General features: G+C 44.4%; 2 protein-coding genes, 1 non-coding gene and 1 pseudogene across 6 annotated transcripts in view; 3 read left to right on the forward strand and 1 right to left on the reverse strand.

The window, feature by feature from the left end:
* POLE2 (DNA polymerase epsilon 2, accessory subunit) overlaps positions 1–16,833 on the reverse strand; it is a 52,080-nt gene extending 35,247 nt beyond the window's left edge. For 2 of the 4 annotated variants that reach the window (XM_025391696.1, XM_025391695.1), the window contains exons 1-5: positions 16,548–16,787; positions 12,064–12,164; positions 8,066–8,141; positions 2,692–2,769; positions 2,463–2,556 (exon numbers count right to left, since the gene is read on the reverse strand). In XM_025391696.1, the coding sequence (XP_025247481.1) occupies positions 2,463–2,556; positions 2,692–2,769; positions 8,066–8,141; positions 12,064–12,164; positions 16,548–16,615 (417 nt within the window). In that variant the 5' untranslated portion in view covers positions 16,616–16,787. Of the gene's footprint in view, positions 1–2,462; positions 2,557–2,691; positions 2,770–8,061; positions 8,142–12,063; positions 12,165–16,547 lie in introns of all 4 variants that reach the window. The other 2 variants (XM_025391699.1, XM_025391698.1) reach the window with 2 other exon arrangements.
* On the forward strand, positions 5,349–6,246 carry LOC112628642 (annotated as a pseudogene).
* LOC112629609 lies at positions 13,017–13,142 on the forward strand. The gene has a single exon (XR_003120698.1). It is a non-coding gene; the product is annotated as a U6atac minor spliceosomal RNA (small nuclear RNA).
* A 6,123-nt stretch (positions 16,834–22,956) lies between the features above and the next one.
* KLHDC1 (kelch domain containing 1) overlaps positions 22,957–26,643 on the forward strand; it is a 62,782-nt gene continuing 59,095 nt past the window's right edge. Inside the window, exon 1 of the mRNA XM_025392237.1 lies at positions 22,957–23,135. Within this exon, the coding sequence (XP_025248022.1) occupies positions 23,040–23,135 (96 nt within the window). The 5' untranslated portion in view covers positions 22,957–23,039. The remainder of the gene's footprint in view (positions 23,136–26,643) is intronic.

Raw genomic sequence — 26,643 nt, forward strand, 5'->3', positions numbered from 1 at the left:
CTAGGCATGGTGGCTCAGGCCTGTAATCCCAGCACTTTGGGAGGCTGAGGTGGGCAGATCACTTGAGGTCAGGAGTTCGAGCCCAGCCTGGCCAACATGGTGAAACCCCGTCTCTACTAAAATAAAAAAGTTAACTGGGTGTAGTGGTATGTGCCTATAATCCCAGCTACTTGGGAGTCTGAGGAAGAAGAATCACTTGAACCCAGGAGGCAGAGGTTGCAGTGAGCCAAGTTTGTACCACTGCACTCTAGCCTAGGCAACAGAGCGAGACTTCATCTCAAAAATAAAATAAATAAAAAAGAAAAAGATTGTATCCAACTGAAGATCAAGAAGGGCTCCAGAAAGGAGGAATCTGAGAAGAGCCTTCCAAAATTAGGACGGTTTCAACAGTGGAGATAAGAGGGAAGAGCAGTCTACAGGATAAACAAAGTCACAGAAGTAGTGAAAGAAACAGAAACAATAATTCCATATTTCAGTTTTGGCTCCAGCACAGAGTATGACTAGAGGAAAAGTAGAGATTAGGACAATTATGTGTGAGAGAAGATCTTACATATTAAGGATAATCTGCATTTAATAGGCAGTCAATTTCCTTGAAAGACTTCTGTGCAAAACCCATGAGGTGGTCAGAGCTACACTTTGGGCAGATTAACCTGGCAACACTATGTCAGCAATGAAAGCAGCAGAGGATACTGTTTCCTCAAGGATCATTCTTTTCAACCTTTATTTAACCTACTGCTGACCATCTGCTCCTCCTTGAAGCCTTCTTGTGCTTCTACCATATAACATCATCCTCGCCTGGCCCCCAAGTTCTATCTATCCTCTTCCCCTCTTCTCTCTCTTTTTTTTTTTGAAATGGAGTTTCGCTCTTGTTGCCCAGGCTGGAGTGCAATGGCGCCATCTCGGCTCACCACAACCTCTGCCTTCCGGGTTCAAGTGATTCTCCTGCCTCAGCCTCTCGAGTAGCTGGAATTACAGGCATGCGCCACCATGCCTGGCTAATTTTGTATTTTTAGTAGAGACAGGGTTTCTCCATGTTGGTCAGACAGGTCTCGAGATCCCGACCTCAGGTGATCCACCCGCCTCAGCCTCCCAGAGTGCTGGGATTACAGGCGTGAGCCATTGCGCCTAGCCTCCCTCTTCTCTTTTTATCACTTCTCTTTCTGCCAGGGTCTCATCCTTGTAGTTCCATTTTTTACTCTATACAGATGCTCCCAAATCTCTCTCATGCTACCAGCTCTCTTTCCTTAGCTCCAGATGTACACTTCACTTGATATTCTCCTGGCAATCTTAACTCAAATGCTTAAAACAGAAACTGCCATCACCTTCTACAAACATTCTCTTTTTCCTGTTTAATGCATTATTCTATATTCTACTCTCTCAGACTCCAGGCCTTACTCGTCTCTGATTCTTCACCCCCTCCCTTCTCCTTCACATCCAGACAGTCACCATGTGCTTATAGTTTCTGCTGCTTGAGGGTGATGCCCTCATTCTACACCCCTTGCCACTTCCTTCATCCAGGCTATCATTTATGCCAAGACTAATAGCACAGACTTCTAGAAGGCTTCTCTCACACTCTTAAGTCATCCCCATATCTGCTGGGGGAGGAAGCACTCAAAAAACCTGGCTGCGATTTTCTCTGGTATTCCAAAGCACCTCGCACAAGGAGAACAGTCCCAACTCCCAAGGGTGGCATCCAAAGTGCTCCTACAATTTGGCTCCCACTTGCCTTTCCAAACTGATCCCATGCTACTCCTGATTTTCTCATCATTTCCTGCACAGAGTCCATTTTTTGCTGTACCTTTGTTCACAATCACCACCACCCTTTCCCCATTTCCACAAGATTAAAGCAATCTAGGTCCATGCCAAATGCCATCATTTCCTTGAAGCCTTCCCTGATTCTTTTATTGAATACATTGTTTGTATCTCTGTTATAGCACATATAAAATTCTACTTTATATATTTGCAAAAATGTCTATAACTTCATAGACTGTAAGCTACTTGAAGGTAGTAAAGTATAGTAGGCAATGGCTGGGCTTTAGAGTCAGGCTGGATTGAAATCCTGTCTTACTATATGTGATCTATGGGCAAGTTACTAAACTTCTTTAAGCCTCAGTTTCCTCATCTGTAAAATGGGGATAATAAGAGCATTTAAACATATATTAGTATTATGAGGATTAAATGAGGTAAATAATGTATGTTAAGTGCTAACTGGCATATCATGTATTAAATGATAACTACTATTTTTACCACCATCATTGTTGTTAAGAGGAAAATAGCTTTTTCAGCTCTGCATCTTCTACATGGTCTCAATTACAGAAATCTCAGTAACAGTTTATTGAATGACCAATTTTGGACCACAAAATTCCATTCATTAAACATCTCTGAGATTTCCCTAAACTGAAACAGTCTCTTTTTCTCTCTGTTTACCTAGTATCCTCCCCTCTGCCTGCTACCAAACTTACCTGGTGCAAAATGGTATATCGCTCACGAAACAGCTCTGCTTTATCTCTTGCTGTTCCAAATAAATTTGGTGCAGGGTGGTTGGTCATTAACAGCCTAGAAAAAAAGAATGCCTATTTTTGACTATCATAATACACAAAGGTGAGCCAAAAGTGAAGCAAGAGACTATATACCTTCTGGAAAAAAAAGTACATTTGAAATTAATTTAAAATCAGTGGATGGCATACTTACGGAAGAAATTTTTTTCTTTCTGAATTGTACACAAAGCGTGGAATATCAAATGCTCCTATGATATTGAAAACGTGCTCTCTGAAAAACATCCCACAAAACACAGACCTGATTTACTAAAACGTAAGTACTCTAGGTGAACATGATAACTTGCATTATAAGTCTTTGTAATAACACACTTTTCACATTTTCTCAGGCCAGGCACACAATTTCTTTCTCTTTTTCTTTCTTTTTTTTTTTTTTTTTTTAAGACAGAGTTTCACTATTGTTACCCAGGCTAGAGTGCAATGGCGTGATATCGGCTCACTGCAACCTCTGCCTCCCGGGTTCAAGTGATTCTCCTGCCTCAGTCTCCCAAGTAGCTGGGATCACAGGCATGCACCACCATGTCCAGCTAATTTTGTATTTTTAGTAGAGACGGGGTTTCTCCATGTTGGTCAGGCTGGTCTCGAACTCCTGACTTCAGGAGATCCACTCACCTCGGCCTCCCAAAGTGCTGGGATTACAGATGTGAGCCACCATGCCTGGCCCACAATTTCTTATAGTGTCAAAAATACTATGGGGGTAAAATGTTTAGCTTGTGCATTTTCATCTCAAGGGACAAGAAAGCATTGCCAAAACTCACAAGAAAAAAAAATTAATCAAGTTAACTTCCAGTTAAGAATTTCATCTGTTGAAAAAGAACAATTATATAAACAATAGTCACATCTTAAAGAAATCTCTACTTTTACGAGCTACAGTGTTGTTGTTTTTTTTTTTTTTTTTTTTTTTTGAGATGGAGTTTCGTTCTTGTTGCCCAGGCTGGAGTACAATGGCACGATCTTGGCTCATCACAACCTCCGCCTCCAGGGTTCAAGAGATTCTGCTGCCTCAGCCTCCCGAGTAGGTGGGATTACAGGCATGCACCACCACGCCCGGCTAATTTTGTATTTCTAACAAAGGCGGGGTTTCTTCATGTTGGTCAGGCTGGTCACTAACTCCCAACCTCAGGTGATCCGCCTGCCTCAGCCTCCCAAAGTGCTGGATTATAGGCATGAGCCACCGTGCCCGGCCATGAGCTACAGTATTATTAAAGGATATGATTAAGTTCCAACAATTTTTATTTTTTTGTTTTTGTTTTTGTTTTGTTTTTTGAGACAGTCTCACTCTGATGCCCAGGCTGGGGTGTGATCTTGGCTCACTGCAACCTCTTTGTCCTGGCCTCAAGCAATTCTCCCGCCTCTCAAGTAGCTGGGATTACAGGCATGTGCCACCACACCCAGCTAATTTTTGTATTTTTAGTAGAGAAAGAGTTTTGCCATAGTGGCCAGGCTGGTCTCAAACTCCTAACCTCAAGTGATCCGCCTGCCTCAGCCTCCCAAAGTGCTGGAATTACAGTCATGAGCCACCATGCCCAACCCCAACAATTTAAAAAATCTAAAATGTTTTTTTGTTTGTTGTTTGCTTGTTTGTCTGAGATGGAGTCTACTTCTGTCACCTAGGCTGGAGTGCAGTGGTACAATCTCGGCTCACTGCAACCTCTGCCTCCCGGGTTCAAGCGATTCTCCTGCCTCAGCCTCCCAAGTAGCTGGGATTACAGGTGCCCTCCACCACGCCCAGCTAATTTTTGTATTTTTAGTAGAGATGAGATTTCACTGTGTTGGCCAGGCTGGTCTTAAACTCCTGACCTCATGATCTGCTTGCTTTGGCCTCCCAAAGTGCTAGGATTACAGGCGTGAGCCACCGCATCCTGCCAAATCTAAAATGTTATGTAAAAGTGTCCCAGGAAAAGTTATACAATGGAAAAAGAACCCCCCCCCCCAATTCTGGCCATATCTTTCAGACTTATACAATATGTATATAGTGTTAGAGATGGAAAACCAAAAAAAAATATTTAATTTCAGACACTTTTAATAATACAACCATGTTTAGAAGAAGTTAAAAATTTCTACAGCACTATTGTATAAATATCCCAACCTAAAAATCTTTCCTAAAATTATATGTTTATCTCCCAAATTGAAAATGATCAAAAAAGGTTAATGCTACCCTAGAGGTAACAGGTATGGAGTAGCTGAGAATCAGTAAACTTGAGGAAACTCTAGACTCCAGACACTGCTCCACTATTTTCTGGTGGATCAGTCTGAGTAAGTTATTGAACTTCTCATGCCTTCTCTTCATCTATGAGAACAAGAGCCTCTATTGTGGTATGATATAATGATTCTGACAACTGAAGGTACAAAAATCCTTTACCGTTCAGTCCCCACTGGACCTCCATGTGGGTTGGCTGTAACATATAAACAGCCTGACAGAAATAGCCGAGCCAGGTCAGTGAGGAGTGTGGGCTGGCTGACCCTGGCACTGCACACTGAGGCCAGGGATAGGCCTGAGGCTCGCACCTCCTCTGAAACTGTGCTCTGCCTTTGAGGCCTGGCAGGTGTGGGAGCAGGGGCTGCCCAAAGGTGGGCTGGGGTTGGAGGAAGCAGCCTGGTAGTTGCTATGTGTCCTGAGGCTTTAAGGCACCTGACCCCATCCTTGTTAGAACTGGCATCACTAGGACCTGTTTACTCTTGATGAGAATCATGATCCCTGGGCACGTAGTGCATTTTCTGGAAGAGCCTACTCACCCTGGACCAGCCCTTTGGCAGCCTCAGACAGTCCTTGAGGAGGATGACTGAGACATCATGGGCCACACACTGTGTGCCTGCTCTTAGGGAAATGTCATCATTGACAATAGCTATTTCTTCATCCAGAACCTGAGGGAGGGTGGGTTCAGCTCTGTGGACCTAGTGGAGAGGTTACAGGATGGAGACGTCTACGCCCTGAAGTGAATCCTGCGTCACAAGCAGCAGGACCAGGAGGAGGCCCAGCCAAGAAGCGAACATGCATTGCCTCTTCAATCCTTTACCTCACGGCTTACTGTCTGAGGGAGCAGGGTGCTGAGCATGAGGCCTGGCTGCTGCTTCCGTTCTTTAAGAGAGGTATACTGTGGAATGGAGAGAAAGGCCGAAGGACGATGGCAACTTCCTCACTTATGATCAAATCTTTCAGCTGCTGCTGGGTATCTACAGCAGCCATGAGGCCATTCATGCCAAGGGTTAGGCCCACAGGGACCTGAAGCCCACCAGTATCTTGCTTGGAGATGAGGGGCAGCCAGTTTTAATAGACTTGGATGCCATGAATCAAGCATGCCTCGAGTGAAGGTCTCCCACCAGGCCCTGACCCTGCAGGACTAGGCGACCCAGTGCACCATCTCCTACTGAGCCCTAGAGCTCTTCCCTGAGCAGTCACTGTGTCATTGATGAATAGACTGGTGTCTGGTCTCTGGGCTGTGTGATACATGCCACAATGTTTGAGGAAGGCCCTTATGAAATGGTGTTCAGGAAACGTGACAGTGTGGCCCTTGCTGTGCAGAACCAACACAGCATCCCACAAAGCCCCATGCATTCTTCAGGAGTGTGGCAGCTCCCGGCCTCAGTGATCACTGTGGACCTGCTGCAGCAGCCTCACAATGCTTGCCTCCTCAATCAGCTGGAGGTACTGCAGCCCCCAGCTCCTGGCCAGCACACTACCCAAATCTGAACAAAGCAGTGGCCATGTTGAGGAGGTAGCCCCTTGTGCCTTGGAAAGAGGCTCCCATCCCTCACTGGACTCTCTACCCATTCTTTCTTTTTTTTTCTTTTTCTTTTTCGTCTGTCATCCAGGCTGGAGCAGAGTGGCACGATCTTGGCTCACTGCAATCTCCGCCTCCCGGGTTCAAGTGATTCTCCTGCCTCAGCTTCCCAAATAGCTGAGACTACAGGCATACACCACCATGCCCAGCTAATTTTTGTATTTTTTAGTAGAGATGCGGTTTCACTGTATGTTGGCCAGGCTGGTCTCGAACTCCTGACCTCAGGTGATCTGCCCACCTCAGCCTCCCAAAGTGCTGGGATTACAAGCATGAGCCACTGCGCCCAGCCTGATTTTCTGCTTTCTTATCCCCAAGAGCAACACCTGGACAAGGGGCTTTACTGAGTGGGGGTGAGACAGGGGTTGGGAAAAGGAAAACTGATGGGATATGGTACATGGCTCTGTGCAGGACTGTTGAGCTCATATTATTATGTTCTGCCTCCAAATCTGGGAGCAGGAGAATGTATAAATAGAAGAATAAAGTGAATGCAGATTGATGTGGGGGAAAGTAAGTAAATAAATAAATAACAGGTAACTTTAGGGTAAACAATGAGTAATGTCTATTTTAGGATAATAATCCTTAAACTTTAATACAATCGTTTTGAATTTCTATTGATTGCTTTAAGAACATTCATTATACTCTAGTATTTATTTTATTTTATTTTTTGAGACAGGGTCTCACTCTGTCACCCAGACTGGACTGTAGTGGCATGATCTCAGCTCACTGCAACCTCCACCTCCCAGGCTCAAGTGATTCTCCTGTCTCAGCCTCCCAAGTACCTGGGATTACAGGTGCATCCCACTACCGCCCGGCTAATTTTTGTATTTTTAGTAGAGATGGGGTTTCACCATGTTGGCCAGGCTGGTCTTGAACTCCTGACCTCAAGTGATCCAACCACCTTGGCCTCCCAAAGTGCTGGGATTATAGGCGTGAGCCACTGTGCCTGGTCACACTAGTATTTTAAATGAGTTTGCAAGGGTAAAATTTAAAATCCTCAATTTCTGTATTTATTTATTTATTTTTTTTTTTAGCAGTTATAAGTTCTGACACGGAGAAGATTACAACTTCTGACTAAAATAAAGATAATGACTCCTTTCAATCACCTCCATTACCCCAAATAGGAAAGAAGTGGCAATGTTAAAACTGTCTCTCAGCCCATTTTCCCCAGTGTTTTCCATGGCAATTCATAATAAAATGCCATGAATTTGGATAGAAGTATCATATCAAGAGGGATATTCACAGAAATAAAACCCAGAAGAATTACTGCCATATAAATTCTTAAACCTAAAAACATGAGATAGTAGAGTCACAAAACTGAGGTCCTACTCTCATTTGCCATTCACCATGTGACCAAGTAAAGTTGCTGAACTTCTCTGGGCATGGTACTTTCCTAAGAGCAAAGTAAATTATACTTCTGAATATTCATTTCAATTCAACTCATTTGTAGCATACAGAATAAAAAGTCAGATCCACTGGCTGGGTAGGCAGCAAAAGTTAGTAATGAATGGTATAGCAACATTGTAACTTTAAATCCTAGGAGAAACCAGTAAAGATGAATCATTTAATAATGAGGTTTGCAAAGAAAGCCATTATTTAAAAAGACATACAGAAATAACAACAGCAACCACTGTGGAAATGTTGATCACTAATAATTTTCCAAGACAATAATTAAAACTAAGTGCTCAATAACACCTCCAATGAGGAAAAAAGTTAACTGTACCCACATACATAGTTTCATCAACAGACTGACTGCATTCCTGGACTGCTGCTTCCACCACAGATCGTTCAATCATGCTTGATGACACTGAAAAGAGAATTGCAGAGTCAAATTTAAAAAAAAAAAAAAAAAAATTAGTTCTTTCCACAGACAGCTCTTTTCTCAAAAATAATTTGCAAATATTAATACTGGGATTCTCATTATACAGTTTTTGGAGGAAAAAAGTGTTAGGTCAGAACAATAACAAAAGCCTTATCTCAAATACCTTAATTTTCCACTCCAGACTCCCAGTCTGGAGTGCGGTAGCATAATCTCAGCTCACTGCAAAGTTTTCCACACTCAAAGTTACAATACCTTAATATATATCAAATGCCTTAATTTCCTAAACCCTGTTTAGTTATAAGAACATTTCTGAGCCAGGGTCGGTGGCTCATACCTATAATCCTAACACTTTGGGAGGCTGAGGCAGGAGGATGGCTTGAGCCCAGGAGTTTGAGACCAGCCCAGGCAATGTGGTGAAACCCCATCTCTACAAAAAATACAAAACTTAGCTGGGTGGGTTGGCACACGCCTATAGTCCCAGATACTCAGGAGGCCAAGGTGGGAGGATCACCTGAGCCCAGGGAGGTGGAGGCTGCAGTGAGCTGTGATCATGCCACTGGCATGATCTCAAAAAAAAAAAAAAATTCTCTAAGCTCTCACTTTTAATAAGGTTACATTAGTATAACTTTATCGTCGTAACTGCTCAGTTTCAATGAGCATGATAGTAACAATAATAACAATAGCAGCTACCACTTATTAAGCACTGAGTAAATGTGGGGCACCATGCTCATTACTTTATTTACAAGCATTATTCCATTAGGTAGACGTCCTGTAAGACTGATGTTAAAATGCCCATATCTTATAGATAGGGAAAATACAACTTTAAGAGGTTGAAAATTTTGCCCAAAAACTAGAAGAGATAGCAACAAAAACCCAGGTCTGATTCCAGAGTGGGCTCTTTTAATCACTTTGATATGCTGTCAAGCAAAATACCATGTGCCATCTTAAATCAATGTACACAGAGACAAGTATCATTTTCTTTTTCTTTTTTTTTTTTTTTGAGACGGAGTCTTACTCTGTCACCCAGGCAGGAGTGCAGTGGTGCGATCTTGGCTCATTGCAAGCTCCACCTCCCGGGTTCACGCCATTCTCCTGCCTCAGCCTCCCAAGTAGCTGGGACTACAGGCGCCCGCCACCACGCCCGGCTAATTTTTTGTATTTTTAGTAGAGAAGGGGTTTCACCGTGTTAGCCAGGATGGTCTCGATCTCCTGACCTCGTGATCTGCCCGCCTCGGCCTCCCAAAGTGCTGGGATTACAGGCGTGAGACAAGTATCATTTTCTAAATTTTCAAATGTAAAGGAATTTTCAAGCAAAGGTATATGTAAAATTCTGCCTTTAGGAATGAAAATGAGATATAATAACCATTTATCCTATATCACGGAGTATGTTTCTTCCTATATAATTGAAGAGACTAGCATCTATATAACATTAAGAGTGAACTCAGCACTTCTCAGCCTTTTGGCTACCAAGATCAAGTGGAGAGTGAGCCATACCCGCTTCTATCCTTAGGGTGCTATAAATATCAGACTTCTTTTCCGAGGGCAAGAGCATTTCTTCTTTCCATGCCCATGCTTGTGGTATTAAGTATTTAACAAAAAGGTCCCTGAATCCCTATGGCAGTGTGGCAGTGGCAGGAGGAAACATGCTGATACAGTTTTACTGACAGGTTGGATAGAGAGGTCTCTCAGAAAACTCCCCCAGGTATACGGCTGAAATGGACTGCAAATTATAAAACAGTGGAACAGAGGTTTAGTTCATGTATTGGTGGTCCCATTCTAGCTTCTTTGGGCATGTTTCAACAGATGTGAATTTCCAAAAAAGGACACGAAGAAGGAGTGGAGGGGCCGGGCGTGGTGGCTCACGCCTGTAATCCCAGCACTCTGGGGGGCCAAGGTGGGTGGATTACCTGAGGTCAGGAGTTCAAGACCAGCCTGACCAATATGGGGAAACCTTGTCTCTACTAAAAATAATTAGTTCTCTAATTATTTAGAGAACTAAATAATTAGAGTGGGTGTGGTGGCGTGCACCTGTAGTCCCAGCTATTTAGGAGGCTGGGCCAGGAAAATCACTTGAACCCAGGAGGCAGAGGTTGTAGTGAACCGAGATCGTGCCACTGCACTCCAGCCTAGGTGACAGAGTGAAACTGTCCCCCCTTACTAAAATATAAAAAAAAAAAAAGGAGAAGAAGGAAGCACTGTGTAGAAAGGAAATGCCTTGAAGGAATTCCCAAACCTCTACCTTCTTGGGTCACCTTATGTTTCATAACTTTGGTATACTCAAGAAAAAAACGACCATCTTTTATAGAATGTGCTTTTCTTGAAATCCACTTATTCTTTTTTTTTTTTTTTTTTTAGACGGAATCTCATTCTGTCACCCAGTCTGGAGTGCGGTGGCATAATCTCAGCTCACTGCAACCTCTGCCTCCCAGGTTCCAGCGATTCTCCTGCCTCAGCCTCCCAAGGAGCTGGGATTATAGGCACCTGCCACCATGCCTGGCTAATTTTTGTATTTTCAGTAGAGACAGGGTTTGCCATGTTGGCCAGGCTGATCTTGAACTCCTGACCTCAGGCATTCCCACCAGCCTCGGTCTCCCAAAGTGCTGGGATTACAGGTGTGAGCCACCATGTCTGGCCCCACTTATTCTTATCACAAGCATTATATAATTTTGTACAAATGTCTGTTTTCGCCGGGCGTGGTGGCTCACACCTGTAATCCCAGCACTTTGGGAGGCTGAGGCGGGAGATCACCTGAAGTCAGCAGTTCGAGACCAGCCTGGTCAACATAGTGAAACCTCATCTCTACTAAAAATACAAAAATTAGCCAGGTGTATTGGTGCACACCTGTAATCCCAGCTACTCGGGAGGCTGAGGCAGGAGAATTGTTTGAACCCAGGAGACAGAGGTTGCAGTGAGCCGAAATTGCACCACTGCACTCCAGCCTGGGTGACAGTGCAAGACTCCTCAGAAAAAAAAAAAAAAGTCTATTTTCTATAGTTTGCTTTCAGTAAAATGCTTTCCAACTCTGTTTAGTATATTCATTATCAGTGCATTAGTAGAATTGCTTTTTATTGAAAAGTTACTATCTCTGCCCTTTAACTTAGACTTACAAAATTAAGTTAAAATGACTAGCCATTCTATTAAAAAAAAAAAAAAATCCCTGAAGAAATTAAGAAGAGATGGCAGCTCTGCTTACTTTACTCTTTTTTCCTCCCAAACATTTAGGAGTACCTCACTTAAATATGACATGGTAATAGCCACTAGGAGAGACAAAGTGACTGTAAAGGACCAGATCAAAATCAGAAGCCAAGTGCAGGAAACACGGTGGTGACACCTCCACTGGGGGAGAGGAACTATAAAAGGGCCCTTGGGGAATATCTTGAGGTTCCAACTAAATTAAAGGTTTGGATGTCTTCAACAGTTAAAATAAAAAAGAAGGACGGGCATGGTGGCTCCCACCTGTAATCTTAGCACTTTGGGAGGCTGAGGCGGGTGGACTGCGTGAGCCCAGGAGTTCGAGACCAGGCTGAACAACACAGTGAAATCCCGTCTCTACTAAAATACAAAAAATTAGCCCAACATGGAGGTGTGTGCCTGTAATCCCACCTAATCAGGAGGCTGAGACAGGAGAATTGCTTGAACCTGGGGGGTAGGGGTTGCAGTGAGTCGAGATAGCGCCGTTGCACTCCAGCCTGGGCAACAGAGCGAGATTCCGTCCCAAAAAAGAAAGAAAAAAAAATTAAAATAAACTAAAGGTATTACCCCTTGGGAAGAAATGCTACCATGCATACATCTTATAACACTGGGACATCTTAATACTGAAGCCTCAACTTCACTTTAAATCTATACATCTAACTGAAGATGCAGAACTATATTAACAATTTAGGAGTTATCAGAAAATATTACTTACAGGGTTGCTTTTCAACTGCATCAATTATCTTTTCCAGTTTATCGTCAAGCTCTAATTCACTGATCGACTGTAGAGCTTCTGTGAGGTACTTAATAGCTTCACTAAGAAAAGGAAAGAAAAAATGAGGCAGGTCATTAGTAATTAAAGGCTAAAAGTTTTCTGCCAAAAAGCGGCAAACACTCATCAACCTGGCACTGAAAGGAAGAACACTAACTTCTTTCTTCAAATAGCACTCATCTTTCCTGTGCTTTCTGAACAAAATCATCCTCCTATATCTTGCTAACATAAAGCCTCAAATCACATCGTTCCTCTAAAAAGCCTTTCTAGACCAGCTCTATCTGCTGCAATCTTCCCTTTCTTCTGAAATTGTTAAAAAGCATATTTACATATACTTTAGATCTGATATATCACATTAGCCTTGTACTACTTACTACCCTACATTTAAGGCAAGAGTCCATCTGTTTCAATGTCAAGCACCATATCCTGAACATAACAGACACTCATATATTTAATTTGATAATGCACTTGTTCAAAGTAAATTCCAGTAATCACTGTTTTCAATTATAAAATAAGACAAAAAAATAGGCTTGGCCGTGTGTCGTGGCTCACGCCTGTAATCCCCGCACTTTGGGAGGCCAAGGCGGGCAGATCACGAGGTCAGGAGATGGAGACCATCCTGGCTAACACACGATGAAACCCCATCTCTACTAAAAATACAAAAAAATTAGCCGGGCATGGTGGCAGGCACCTGTAGTCCCAGACACTCGGGAGGCTGAGGCAGGAGAACGCCGTGAATCCGGGAGGCGGAGCTTGCAGTGAGCCGAGATCGTGCCACTGCACTCCAGCCTGGGCGACAGAGCGAGACTCCATCTCAAAAAAAGAAAAAGGCTTAAAAAAACTATGACATCTGAATATAATCATAGAAACAACACTCATTAAAATCACATGAATTTGTGTTATATGAAAAGAGAGGTTGGCACTCCCTTTGACAAAGATGGAAGAGGCCCTCGGGCCTGACAATACGCATATTGTTAAGGCACTGCCACCTGCTTCATGGATGAGTCTGACCATCATTTAAAAAAAAAAAAAAATCACAGCTGGGCGTGCAGTGGCTCACGCCTGTAATCCCAGCACTTTGGGAGGCCGAGGTGGGCAGATCACAAGGTTAGGATATCGAGACCATCCTGGCTAACACGGTGAAACCCCATCTCTACTAAAAATACAAAAACAAAATTAGCTGGGCATGGTGGCAGGCGCCTGTAGTCCCGGCTACTCGGAGGCTGAGGCGAGAGAATGGCGTGAACCCGAGAGGCGGAGCTTACAGTGAGTAGAGATCGCGCCACTGCACTCCAACCTGGGCGACAGAGAGAGGCTCCGTCTCAAAAAATAAATAAATAAATAAAATAAAATAAAATCACATTAATTCCTGACTTAAATCCCAATAATGATCAGAATGAACAGTATTAACTAGTTACATGCCATTACATGCCATTCTGTATTTGCAGCACACAACTTTACACCTCACATCAATATTATTGCTGATTACTGTATTAAACAATTAGCTAATTACATGCCATTCTGTATTTGTAGCGCACAACTTAACATTTCACATATTATTGTTATAGTCATCACACTAATTGTTCTATATGTTGGGTTGCTTATTAGTTGTTTTGTGTGTAGGTGTTGCATCTCTCCAATTTATTATAGATAACTGAGAACTGAGTTATTATAGATAACTTTAAAACTGTAACTTAGAAGTCTGTGCCATCCTTCCACAGGGTTCTAAATACACTTGAAAGTGGTCCATAAATATTTGACCATGAGTCCCTAAAATCATATACATTTTGGGTACGTCTTGGGACAGTTCTTAGCATAGACCAAAACCTGCAAAGCCATACAGGATCTTGCCCCTGCCAAATCCCATTAAGCTCATACCATGTCCCTGGCCTTCCTGGCACTCTCCTGCTTTGGGGTCTTTACATGGCCATTTTCTCCCACTTTTCTCTCCACCTAGTCAGGTCCTGTTCTTTTTTTTTTTTTTTTTTTTTCTTTCTTTTTTGAGATAGAGTCTTGCTCTCTCGCTCAGGCTGAAGTGCAGTGGCGCAATCTCGGCTCACTGCAACCTCCACCTCCCGGGTTCAAGCTATTCTCCTGCCTCAGCCTCCTGAGTAGCTGAGATTACAGGCGCGCAACACCAGGCCCGGCTAATTTTTGTATTTTTAGTAGAGATGGGGTTTCACTTTGTTGTCCAGGTTGGTCTCGAATTCCTGACCTCGTGATCCGCCCGCCTCTGCCTCCCAAAGTGCTGGGATTACAGGCATGAACCACCAAGTCCTGCTCATTCTTTAACAGTCAGCCCAAACCACTTCTGAAGTGAAGTTTTTCCCTGACTCTACAGCAGTTTATACACGTTATTATACACTCTCATAGCACTTCTTTCCTGAAATCCCTTTCACAATTAGATTAAATAGCTGTGAAATAGTCATTTAATATCCATGGTAGACAGACTTCTAAGATGGCCCCCAATAATCCATTACTCCTAGTAGTTACACCTATGTAATCCCCTGCCCTTAAGTGTGGGCTGGACCTAGTAACTTGTTCCTAAAAATAGAATATAGCAAAAGGGATAGAAAAACTTACTGTATTGTAATTTTGAAAGTAAAATTTAAAAGTGAAAAGAAAAAATTTAAAAATAACAAGATGTCACTTCCTTGATTAGGTTACTTCAGAGTTACTAGCGGACTCTCTTTCTTGATGAAGCCATGTCGGGGGCACACATGGCAAGCGACTGAGGGTAGCCTCCAGCCAACAGCCTGCAAGGCAATCAGGAACTGAATCCTGCCAACAACTGAATGAGCTTGAAGCGAATGCTGCCTGGTCAACATTTGAGATGATCCATCTTGACTGCAACCTTGTGAAAAGACCCTGAAGTTGAGGACCCAACGAAGCCACACCTGAATTCCTAACCCACAGAAAATGTAAGATAATAAATGTGTACTGTTTTAGCCTCTAAGTTGTGGGGTAATTTGTCATGCAGCAATAGAATACACTATCTGCCCCCTACAAAGCTCTTGCTCTCTCTTGCACCCCCTTGCCCTAGCACAGTGCTTTGCAGCTAAAAGATTTAAGTATACTTATGACTGAAATAATTAATGAACAAAAGCTTAATATTAGGTCAAATTCTAAGTGAAAAGAAAGTTAATTCATCAGTTGCTCATGCTTTCAAAATGTCAAGGACCAATTGAACAAAACTCATTATTTTCCCCCAAGGTATATCCATTACTAACCCAAAGTACAGTTAAAAGTCCCATAAAACTCACAAAAACCAACCAAAAATCTACACACACGAGAGCAATAAAAACAGATACAATGAGGTATATCCAGTTCAGCAGGTATTTAAATATGTATAAAATATTGTGTTCTAGGCCAGGCACGGTGGTTCACACCTGTAATTCCAGCATTCTGGGAGGCCACAGCGGGAGGATTACTTGAGCCCAGGAGTTCAAGACCAGGCTAGGCAACAGAGCCAGACCCCGTCTCTACAAAAAATACAACAAAAAATTAGCCAGGTATGGTGGCCCACGCCTGTAGTCCCAGCTACTTGAGCCCAGGAGGTTGAGGCTGCAGTAAGTCAAGTTCGCATCACTGCCCTCCAGCTTGGGCGACAGTGAGACCATGTCTCAAAAAAAAAAAAAAAATACACACAGAACTAAAACACGTAACAGATTTAATGAGAAAAATCTTGGAAAGGTTAGTATGTTCTATAGGTCCTCAGAAACACAGATATGCCCAGGAAACCTGACTTTCACATAAATTGGCAACTGCAGACGTGCGAGCGGGCTGTTTTGGGTCTCTCATCTGCTGTCTCAGCAACCTTCCTGGGAGCCTGAGAGCTGACCGGGTCACAACGCTGATAACCGGCTGCCATAGACAGGTTGCCACTTCTCGGGCTCAGTTTGACACGTGAAAAGAGCCCGGGCCCGCCTAGAAGAAACATTAAACTCCTTGCACAGGTCGGTGAAACCAAAGAAGGCACGGCAGCCTCAAGATCTTAGAACTTTTTTTTTTAAAATGGAGTTTCTCTCTGTCGCCAGGATGGAGTGCAGTCGCGCGATATCGGCTTACCGCAACCTCCTCCTCCTGGGTTCAAGCGATTCTCCTGCCTCAGCCTCGCGAGTAACTGGGACTACAAGCGCGCGCCACCACGCCCAGCTAATTTTTGTATTTTTAGTAGAGACGGGGCTTCACCATGTTGGCCAGGATGGTCTCGATCTCCTGACCTCGTGATCCGCCAGCCTCGACCTCCCAAAGTGGTGGGATTACTGGCGTGAACCACCACGCCCGGCCGCTTCTTAGAACTCTGTCATTTAAGGTCAAGCCCCCTCTCCGCGCGCGGGGAGCCGCCGCGGTGCGTCCCGCTGCCGCACGAGGCAGCCGGGCCCCAGCTCTTCCCTCTCGCCCCTCAGCTGCCCAAGCCCACTCACCCCCGGAGTAGCAAGCCCCGCAACTTAAAGGCAGAGAGCGCCCGGCTCCGCAACCGCTCCGGCGCCATATTCGCGATTTGGCGCCACCGCCGCAGCTCCGCCCCTTCCCGGGCGAGCCCCGGCCCAGCTCCGCCCCCGGACCTGTCCCGGGTCGCGCTGGACGCTGTTACGATCCCTGCTTGGTCCCGGCTGCCTGCGCCGCAGCCACTCGCACCTAGCAGTTTGCAACCCCGGACCGAGTAGGCTGAAAGTGGAGATCACCTCGCGCTCCTTTGCTGCTGGGAAATTGAGGGCCAGAGCGTCTTCCCTGGTGTCGGGCTGCGTTGAGCCAGCCACAGCGCTCTCACCGCTGCCCTAGACATTCCACGACTGCGGCCGAGCTTCCCGGACCCAGGATCCCCTTTCTTTGAAGGCCGTGAGAGCTGTTGGGTTCCCTACTTCGCACAAGCTCTGGAAATACTGTGCCTCGACATTTACTGGAAGCTGTTATAAATCTCCATCGCTCCCACCTACCCCATTTTTATTTAACTTGAGGGCTTCGTATGCGCCATGCACTGTCATAAGCACTTTAAATGTGTGAATTGATGTGTTGCTCATGACAGCCCGATGAGCTCTGTGCTGTCTTTTCCACAACAGCCTCATTTTATAGATGAGAAAACTGAGACACAAAAATGGTAAAGGACTTGCTCAAGATGAAACGACGAGTTAAGTGGTGGAGTCAGGATCTGAACTCAGGTATTCTGATTCCAAGTGGACTGTCAATCCGCCACACTTCAAAACGCTTGCTCCAATGAGTTGACTAAACCATGGAGTACTTATAAGTAAACACGCGGCTTGTAAAACATGAGGAGGAGGCCGGGCGCGGTGGCTCAGGCCTGTAATCCCAGCACTTTGGGAGGCCGAGATGGGCGGATCACGAGGTCAGGAGATCGAGACCATCCTGGCTAACACGGTGAAACCCCGTCTCTACTAAAAAATACAAAAAACTAGCCGGGCGAGGTGGCGGGCGCCTATAGTCCCAGCTACTCGGGAGGCTGAGGCAGGAGAATGGCGTGAACCCGGGAGGCAGAGCTTGCAGTGAGCTGAGATCTGGCCACTGCACTCCAGCCTGGGCGACAGAGCGAGACTCCGTCTCAAAAAATAAAAATAAATAAAAATAAAAATAAAACATGAGGATGATTTCGCAGTACCAATATAGTGACCTCCAACGTATACAGTTTTTTTTTCTTTTTTAAAAAAGCGCAGTTTAATGAAGGAAGGGAAACAAAAATATATGTATTAGTTTTTGCATTTTAAAAAACCTCTGGGCCCGGGCGCGGTGGCTCACATCTGTAATCCCAGAACTTTGGGAGGCCGACGCTGGCAGATCACTTGAGGCCAAGAGTTCGAGAACAGCCGGGACAACATGGTGAAAGCCCGTCTCCACCAAAAAAAGAAAATACAAAAAAATACAAAAATTAGCCAGGTGTGGTGGCGCGTGCCTGTAATCCCAGCTCCTGAGAGGCTGAGGCAGGAGAATCTCTTGAGCCTCGGGGGTGGAGGGTGCAGTGAGCCAATGCCACCACTCCAGCCTGGACAACAAAGCAAGACTCTATCTCAAAAACAAAAAAATCCGGGCACAGTGGTTCACGCCTGTAATCCCAGCACTTTGGGAGGCCGAGGTGGGCGGATCATCTGAGGTCGAGAGTTTGAGACCAGCCTGACCAACATGGAGAAACCCCATCTCTACAAAAATACAAAAAAATTAGCCGGGTATGGTGGTGCATGCCTGTAATCCCAGCTACTCGGGAGGCTGAGGCAGGAGAATCGTTTGAACCCGAGAAGCGGAAGTTGCCCTGAGCCAAGATGGCGCCATTGCACTCCAGCCTAGGCAACAAGAGCCAGACTGTCTCAAAACAACAACAACAAAACAACTCTGGAAGGTTAAACCAGAGACCACAAAAATGATTAACTATAAAGGGGTGAGGGGATAGGGATGAAAGTGAAAACTTTCTTTACAGTGAGACTTTTAATGCATGTGTATGTCTTACGTATTCAAAAAATAGAAAATAAAAAGGTGAGCTTAAAATTGAATGCATACTAAAACCAATATACCTAATTGCATATTAAATTGGTAACATAACATCACAAGTGATTTTTGAACACAGTTCTCTTTATTTAGTGAATTATTTTTCAAAGACAAAAAGTACAAAGAAATTTTTAATTTTTATGTAAGAAAGGTTAGGAGATAGGAATAGAAAAACATACAGTTAATTCTCATTACTGTACCTGTGATAGTTAGATTTTATTAGTAGCCACCAACAAATAATTAGTGAATACTAAACCATTGCTACTACGGGAAGTACAGAATTAAGTTCCTGTGAGCGTCTGGTGACAATGTTTTCATCAACTGACGAATATATAACCTTGTTTTATGTGTGTTTTTATTTAAAAACATCTTTATATTGTGATTCATTAGCACTGAACTCAGGGCCAACAGCCCTATAACTCATAGCTGAAGGAAGCTTATTTATTACATGTATTTTCTCCATAAGGCACATTACAACCTTCTTGAACCTTCAAATACTAGACAAAACTTTAGCACTGTGCTTGGAGGCAACTTTAAACAGCAAAATCACCAACAAAAATAGCAAAAATGCTGAAAATACAGCACTAAATGTACCAGAAAAGGGACATTTACTTATAGTATGAGAGATGACACAAGAAGGCAGTGTCACTCTGTTTAACCTCATCTGGGAATGTACGTGATAGGCAACTCAAATGTTCTGCTTCTCTATGCATGTCCTCAAAAGAACATGAAAGCTTCCAACATTGATTTGGGCATTACAAATAAATGTTAGTGAATAGGTGAATTCGCAAATAAGGAATGCACAAATAATGGGGATTATTTGCTTACCCCCTAGAAGGATGAACAAGGAATAAATGGTTACCTATGGGCAGGAAAGGAGGGGGAACAGGGACATAAAATGATAAAGCTATTAAGTAAAGTGTTTTAGGAAATGGATATTTGCACAGTCCCAAAATATCATCCTCCGGATAACTGATAATTATACAGGGGAAAATGCACTTTTACAATGGAACATTCAGAGGTTACCACCTTAATCAAGTATCAAACTTAGCAGGAGAATTGCTTGAACCCAGGAGGCAGAGGTTTCAGTGAGCTAAGTTCATGCCACTGCATTCCAGCCTGGGCCACACAGTGAGACTCTGTCTCAAAAACAAAAAAGAACAACAAAAACCGGCCATGGGCAGTGGCTCACACCTGTAATCCCAGCACTTTGGGAGGCTGAGGTATGCAGATCACCTGAGGTCAGGAGTTCGAGACAAGCCTGGCCAATATGGTGAAACCCCATCTCTATTAAAAATACAAAAATTAGCCGGGCGTGGTGGTAGGCACCTGTAATCCCAGCTATTCGGGAGGCTGAGGCAGGAGAATCATTTGAACCTGGGAGGCGGAAGTTACAGTGAGCTGAGATTGTGCCATTGCACTCTGCCCTGGGCGACAGAGCAAGACTCTGTCTCAAAAAAAAAAAAAAAAAAAGACTAAAAGAACTTAACAACCAAATGCAATAGGTAAGCTTTGCTTGGGTCCCAGTTTGGAAGAAAAAGCTATAGTTATAATACAATTCAGGAATTCTGAATATCAAATTATATCAAGAAATAACAGCCAAGCACGGTGGCTCACGCCTGTAATCCCAGCACTTTGGGAGGCCGAGGCGGGCAGATCACGAGGTCAGGAGATCAAGACCATCCTGGCTAACACGGTGAAACCCCGTCTGGACTGAAAAAAAATACAAAAAATTAGCCGGGCGTGGTAGCGGGCGCCTGTAGTCCCAGCTACTCAGGAGGCTCAGGCAGGAGAATGGCGTGAACCTGGGAGGCGGAGCTTGCATGAGCGGAGATGTGACAATGCACTCCAGCCTGGGCAACAAAGCGAGACTCCGTCTCAAAAAACAAACAAACAAACAAACAAAACAGTTGATTTTCTTACGTGTAGTAATAATATTGTGGTTATGTAAGTAAACATCCCTGTTTTTAGAAAATGTGTGAAGTGCAACATTATACCTCCCACTCTCAAATAATTCAACAAAATGAAAAAGATAGACACACACATACCAACTAGTATGGTAGTATTAATAATAAAACTAGTATAAAACTAGTATGGTAGTATTAATAATTATTAACCTGGAGTGGAAGATACACAGGTACTCCTTGAACTATTTTTTCAACTTTTTTTGTTTGCTATTTTTTATATTAAGAAATTGGAGAGAAAATAATAAATTCCAGTTGCCCAGCTTCCTCTCACAATCTGACCTCACAATTCCCATTTTCCCATAAATTTTCCCAATCACAATTCTCTTTCTCTCATAAATTTTCAACTTCTTCTTCTATGGCTCCTTCACCTGGCCAGCTCATAAAGTCCCAATACTTAAATGAACAATTATATGCTGATGACTCCAAAATCCCTATCTCTACCCCTTAGCTCTCTTAGACTTCAAATCCAACTCACTGTGCCTCCAAATGAACTCACCATTGCCCCTGCCCTCCCGGACCACCACCAAAACCTGTTGCTCCTCCCATATTGACTAACCTAGTGAAGGGCTCCACCCACCTTCCACCCAGTGACCAAGCTGGTAAACTAGGCATATTCTTGACTCTTCCCTCTCACAAATCAAAGTTCCCTGAACAACTTCCATTCACCTTTCAGTTCTCAGCTTAGACTTTACTTTCCCTCAGGAACCTTCCCTGTCTCCCCTCAATCTGAGTTAAAGGACCTCTGTAGACCCAAGGTGCCCTGGACTTTTGCTATTTTCACACTTACTGCACGGTATGTTGTCTGTTTGCTGGTCTGTAGATTCCACCAGACTCTACAGTCCAGGAGGACAAGTGCTCCATTTCAAAAATACAATACCAATATTACTAGTAACAATAAAGTGGAGTGAGAATTACAATTGACACATAGTTTACACTAAGTAAAATGCACATATCTGTATGCAGTTCAATGCATTTTGATAAATGTATACACCTATGTAACCACCACCTCAATCAAGATACAGTAGAACATTTTCATCACTCCAGAACACTTCCTGTACTCCTTTTTATCAATCCCCTCCGCCTCCCTACTCCCAAATAACCACTTTTCTGCTTTCTATTACTATAGGTCACTTTTGTCTATCTTGAATTTTTCTTTTTTCTTTTTTTGAGAACGAATCTTGCTCTGTTGCCCACAGCGATCTCGGCTCACTGCAACCTCCACGTCCTGGGTTCAAGCGATTCTCCTGCCTTTGCCTCCCGAGTAGCTGGGATTACAGGTATGCGCCACCATACTAATTTTTGCATTTTTAGTAGAGACGGGATTGCCCAGGTTGGCCAGGCTGGTCTCAAACTCCTGAGCTCAAGTGATCCGCCCACCCCATCCTCCCAAAGGGGTGAGATCACAGGCGTGAGCCACTGCGCCCGGCACGCAACTCCTATTGAGGGAAATCCAGTTACATCTTGTAAAGTTAAATAGGATTCCACATCTAGAACTCCACTCCAAAGATAGGCTTCTACAAATACAAAATAACATATGCATAACGTTATTCATCGCAGCATTATTTATGATAGCCAAAAAACCTGGAAATAACCGATATGTCCATCAATAACCTGTTTGAATAAGCTATGACACCTCCAATCAGTGGAGTGCTATGAAGCTAAAAAAAGGACTGAGGAGACCGCTGTACCCTGATATGGATTGTCAAGTGAAAAGAGCAAGTTAAGGAACACTGTATATACTTCCTTTTGTGTAAGAAAAGGAGCAGATACTGTTTATTTGTGTCGTCAAAAATAAACAATAGAAAGTATCATTAAGTTGCACCACACTTAAGTGCCTTCTAATGTGATGCAATATGAAGTATTTTCCAAAAAAAATCTGAACTAGAATCTAATAAAGCTTTTAGATACAGCTTCCAGCCTAAAAGAAATACGGGGAAAGCTTGCACAAGTTAATGAGAAAGGACATTGAGGAACCAAACCCAGAAGGCTGTAGGAAAATAAGAAAACTAATCCATATAACAAACCAATGGCACAAGAGAGAAGGGAGAGAAGCTATTCTAGAGTAAAAAAGACATAAAGCGTTAACAACGAATTACAATGCTGGACAAACCAACTGTAGAAACGACATTTTGAGATAATCAAGGAATTTGACTACAGACTGACTACTAAACGAGGCTGTACTGCCAAAACACAATTCCAAGAAAGAAGGAATCTGCGCGTGGGAACCCCAGGCCCCTTCCCCACTGCGAGGAGCCAGACGTCCCTCCGCAGCCGCGCCGCCCCTCGCTCTACTCCCCGAGCGAAAGCCGCGGGACGTCGCAGACGCACTGACTCCGCCTTCCACCAATCTCGACCCTCGCCGCGTTCCGTTCGTGCGTGGAGCAGTCGGGACTGGAGGCTAGGCCGCCGGGCGGGCAGGGGCTGTGGCGCGACAAGCGGCGGGCCAGCGAGGCGCGAATGGCGGACTCACAGCTGTTCTGCGTGGCGGAGGAACGCAGCGGCCACTGCGCCGTGGTGGACGGAAACTTCCTCTACGTGTGGGGGGGCTACGTGGTAAGGGGAAGAGGCGGGACGGGGCGAACTCGCGCCGGGAGACGCTCGGCCTGAGCGGACGCAGCGCCCGCCACACCCGCTCCCGAGGCCGCGGCCCAGGCCTGGCGCGCCCGGCGCCTGCCACCCCCCCGGCCCCTCGGCTGGCCGCCGCCCCCACAGCCGCGCCAGGGCTTGACGTCGTCCCGCCGTTACTACTTCTGTTAAAGCCTCAGACCCGGCTCCGGGCGTCTTTCCATTCTCCGCCCCCCACCCTCAGCAGTTCAGTAACCCGGGTTTGCCCAATGCAAAGGCAGTTACAGCGCGATTAAGTATTATCCTTACATACTGGCGCAGACTTAGAAGGACCCGAGGACGCCGCGCGGTATCATTTTGTATATATTTCCTTATTCCCACGGCGCGATTGGAAATAAAATATTGAAATCACTGAAGCATTTAAATATTTTTTTCTTTCTTTTTTTTTTTTGTTTTTTTTTTTGTTTTTGAGATGGAGTTTCGCTCTTGTTGCCCAGGGCTGGAGTGCAATGGCACGATTTCAGCTCACCGTAACCTCCGCCACCCCAGGTTCAAGCGATTCTCCTGCCTCAGCCTCTCTAGTAGCTGGGATTACCGGCATGTGCCATCATGCCCGGCTAGTTTTGTATTTTTAGTTGAGACAGGGTTTCCCATGTTGGTCAGGCTGGTCTCGAGCGACCTCAGGTGATCCGCCCTCCTTCGCTTCCCAGAGTACTGGGATTACAAGCGTGAGCCACCGTGCCTGGCCTATATATTTAAATATTTCTAAGCTATTTTTAGTGGTGTTTCTTTACTAATGGCTATGAATATTTTTCTAGTCTCAGAATAGACCCATGTTAGCAATAATATGCTAAGGAATATTATGCTTTAAAATTCTTGTTACAATGGAGGTTTGAACGTATGTGTGTGTTGTGTGTCCATAATCACAGAATTACAGAAGCAAGAATGGTAAAGCTGGAAAACAGGAATACTATATGCCAACCCTGTTAGTTTACAGATTTTTTTTCTTAAGCCATCTGGAAGTTCTACTAATAGTAGAACCTACATCTTCTGTCTCGCTACCATTATATGACAGACCTGTAACATGACTGAATCACATTGAAATGACCAACAGACAGGCATACGTCGAAAGTATGGCGGGTTCTGTTCCAGACCACTGCAATAAAGCGCGGTCATACGAATTTTTTTATATCTTAGTGCATATAAAAGTCATGTTTACACTGTAGTGTGTTAAGTATGCAATAGTATTATGTGTTAAAAAAAAAATGTACCTGGCCGGGCGTGGTGGCTCACACCCGTAATCCCAGCACTTCGGGAGGCTGAGACGGGTGGATTACCTGAAGTCAGGAGTCCCAGAACAGCCTGGCCAACATGGTGAAACCCCGTCTCTACTAAAAATACAAAAATTAGCCGGACATGGTGGCGGATGCCTGTAATCCCGGCTAGTCAGGAGGCTGAGCCAAGATCGTGCCATTGCACTCCAGCCTGGGCGACAGAGGGAGACTCCGTCTCAGAAGAAAAAACAAAAACAAAAACTGTACATACCTAATTTCAAAATTATTGCTAAAAAATGCTAAGAATTATCTGAGCCTTCAGTGAGTTGTATTCTTTTTGCTCATGGAGGGTCTTCCTCCATGTAGATGGCTACTGACTGATTAGGGTGGTTGTTGCTGAAGGTTGTAGTGGCTGTGGCAATTTCTTAAAATAAGACAATGAAGTTTGCCACATTGAGCCTTCCTTTCACAAAATATTTGTCTGTAGCATGCAGTGCAGTTTGATTTTGTGTGTGTGTGTGTGTGTGTGTGTGTGTGTGGAGACGGAGTCTCCTGCAACCTCCGCCTCCCAGGTTCAAGCGATTCTCCTGCCTCAGCCTCCTAAGTAGCTGGGATTACAGGTGTGCACCACCATGCCTGGCTAATTTTTGTATTTTTTACAGGCGTGAGCCACTGTGCCCAGCCATGAAATGTATTTTCTTAAATAATAAGACTTGAAAGTCAAAATGATTCCTTGATCCATGGGCTACAGAATGGATATTGTGTAGCAGGCATGAAAAGATAAATCTTGTAGATCTCCATCAGAGCTCTTGGGTAACTAGGTGCGTTATCAATGAGCAGTGAGTGATATTTTCTGAGCAGTAGTTCTCAACAGTACACTTAAACTACTCAGTAAGCCGTGCTGTTAAAGAGACATGCTGTCATCCAGGCTTTCTTGTTCCGTTGTTACAGCATAGGCAATGTAGATTTAGCATAATTCTTTTTTTTTTTTTTTTTTTTTTTTGAGAGGAGTCTAGCTCTGTCGCCCAGGCTGGAGTGCAGTGGCCCGATCTCAGCTCACTGCAAGCTCCGCCTCCCGGGTTTACGCCATTCTCCTGGCTCAGCCTCCCGAGTAGCTGGGACTACAGGCGCCTGCCACCTCGCCCAGCTAGTTTTTTTGTATTTTTTAGTAGAGACGGGGTTTCACCGTGTTAACCAGGATGGTCTCAATCTGCTGACCTTGTGATCCGCCCGTCTCGGCCTCCCAAAGTGCTGGGATTACAGGCTTGAGCCACCGCGCCCGGCCGATTTAGCATAATTCTTAAGGGCGCTAGGATTTTCAGAATGATGAACATTGGCTTCAACTTAAAGACAGCTACTACATTAGCCACTAACAAGAGAATTAGCCAGTCCTTTGAAATCGGGCATTGACTTCTCCTCTCTAGCTATGAAAGTCCTAGATGGCATCCTCTTCCAATATAAAGCTGTTTCATCCACATTAAAAATCTATTGTCAGCCGGGCGTGTTGGCTCACGCCTGTAATCCCAGCACTTTGGGAGGCCGAGGCGGGCGGATCACGAGGTCAGGAGATCGAGACCATCCTGGCTAACAGGGTGAAACCCCATCTCTACTAAAAATACAAAAAAAAATTAGCTGGGCGTGGTGGCAGGCGCCTGTAGTCCCAGCTACTCTGGAGGCTGAGGCAGGAGAATGGCGAGAACCCAGGAGGCGGAGCTTGCACTGAGCGGAGATCCCACTACTGCCCTCCAGTCTGGGCTACAGAGCAAGACTCCGTCTCAGAAAAAAAAAAAAAAAATCTATTGTTTAGTGTAGCCACCTTCATCAGGTAGCTACACTAGAGACAGGGTTTAGCCAGATCTTTTGGATAACTTGCTGCAGCTTCTACATGAGCACATGCTGCCTCACCTTACACATTTTTTTTTTTTTTTTTTTTTTTGGAGACAGAGTTGCCCAGGCTGTGGTACAGTGGCAAGGTCTCAGCTCACTGCAGCCTCCGCCTTCTGAGCTCAAGCAATTCTCTTGCCTCAGCCTCCTGAGTAGCTGGGATTACAGGTGCATGACACCACACCTGGCTAATTTTTGTATTTTTAGTAGTAATTTAGTAATTTTTGTATTTTTGCCATATTGGCCAGGCTGATCTCTAACTCCTGTCCTCAGGAGATCTGCCCACCTTGGCCTCCCAAAGTGCTGGGATTACAGGTGTGAGCCACTGTGCCCAGCCT

The sequence above is a fragment of the Theropithecus gelada genome, chromosome 7b, assembly GCF_003255815.1.
Source record: "Theropithecus gelada isolate Dixy chromosome 7b, Tgel_1.0, whole genome shotgun sequence".
Classification (NCBI taxonomy): Eukaryota; Metazoa; Chordata; class Mammalia; order Primates; family Cercopithecidae; genus Theropithecus; species Theropithecus gelada.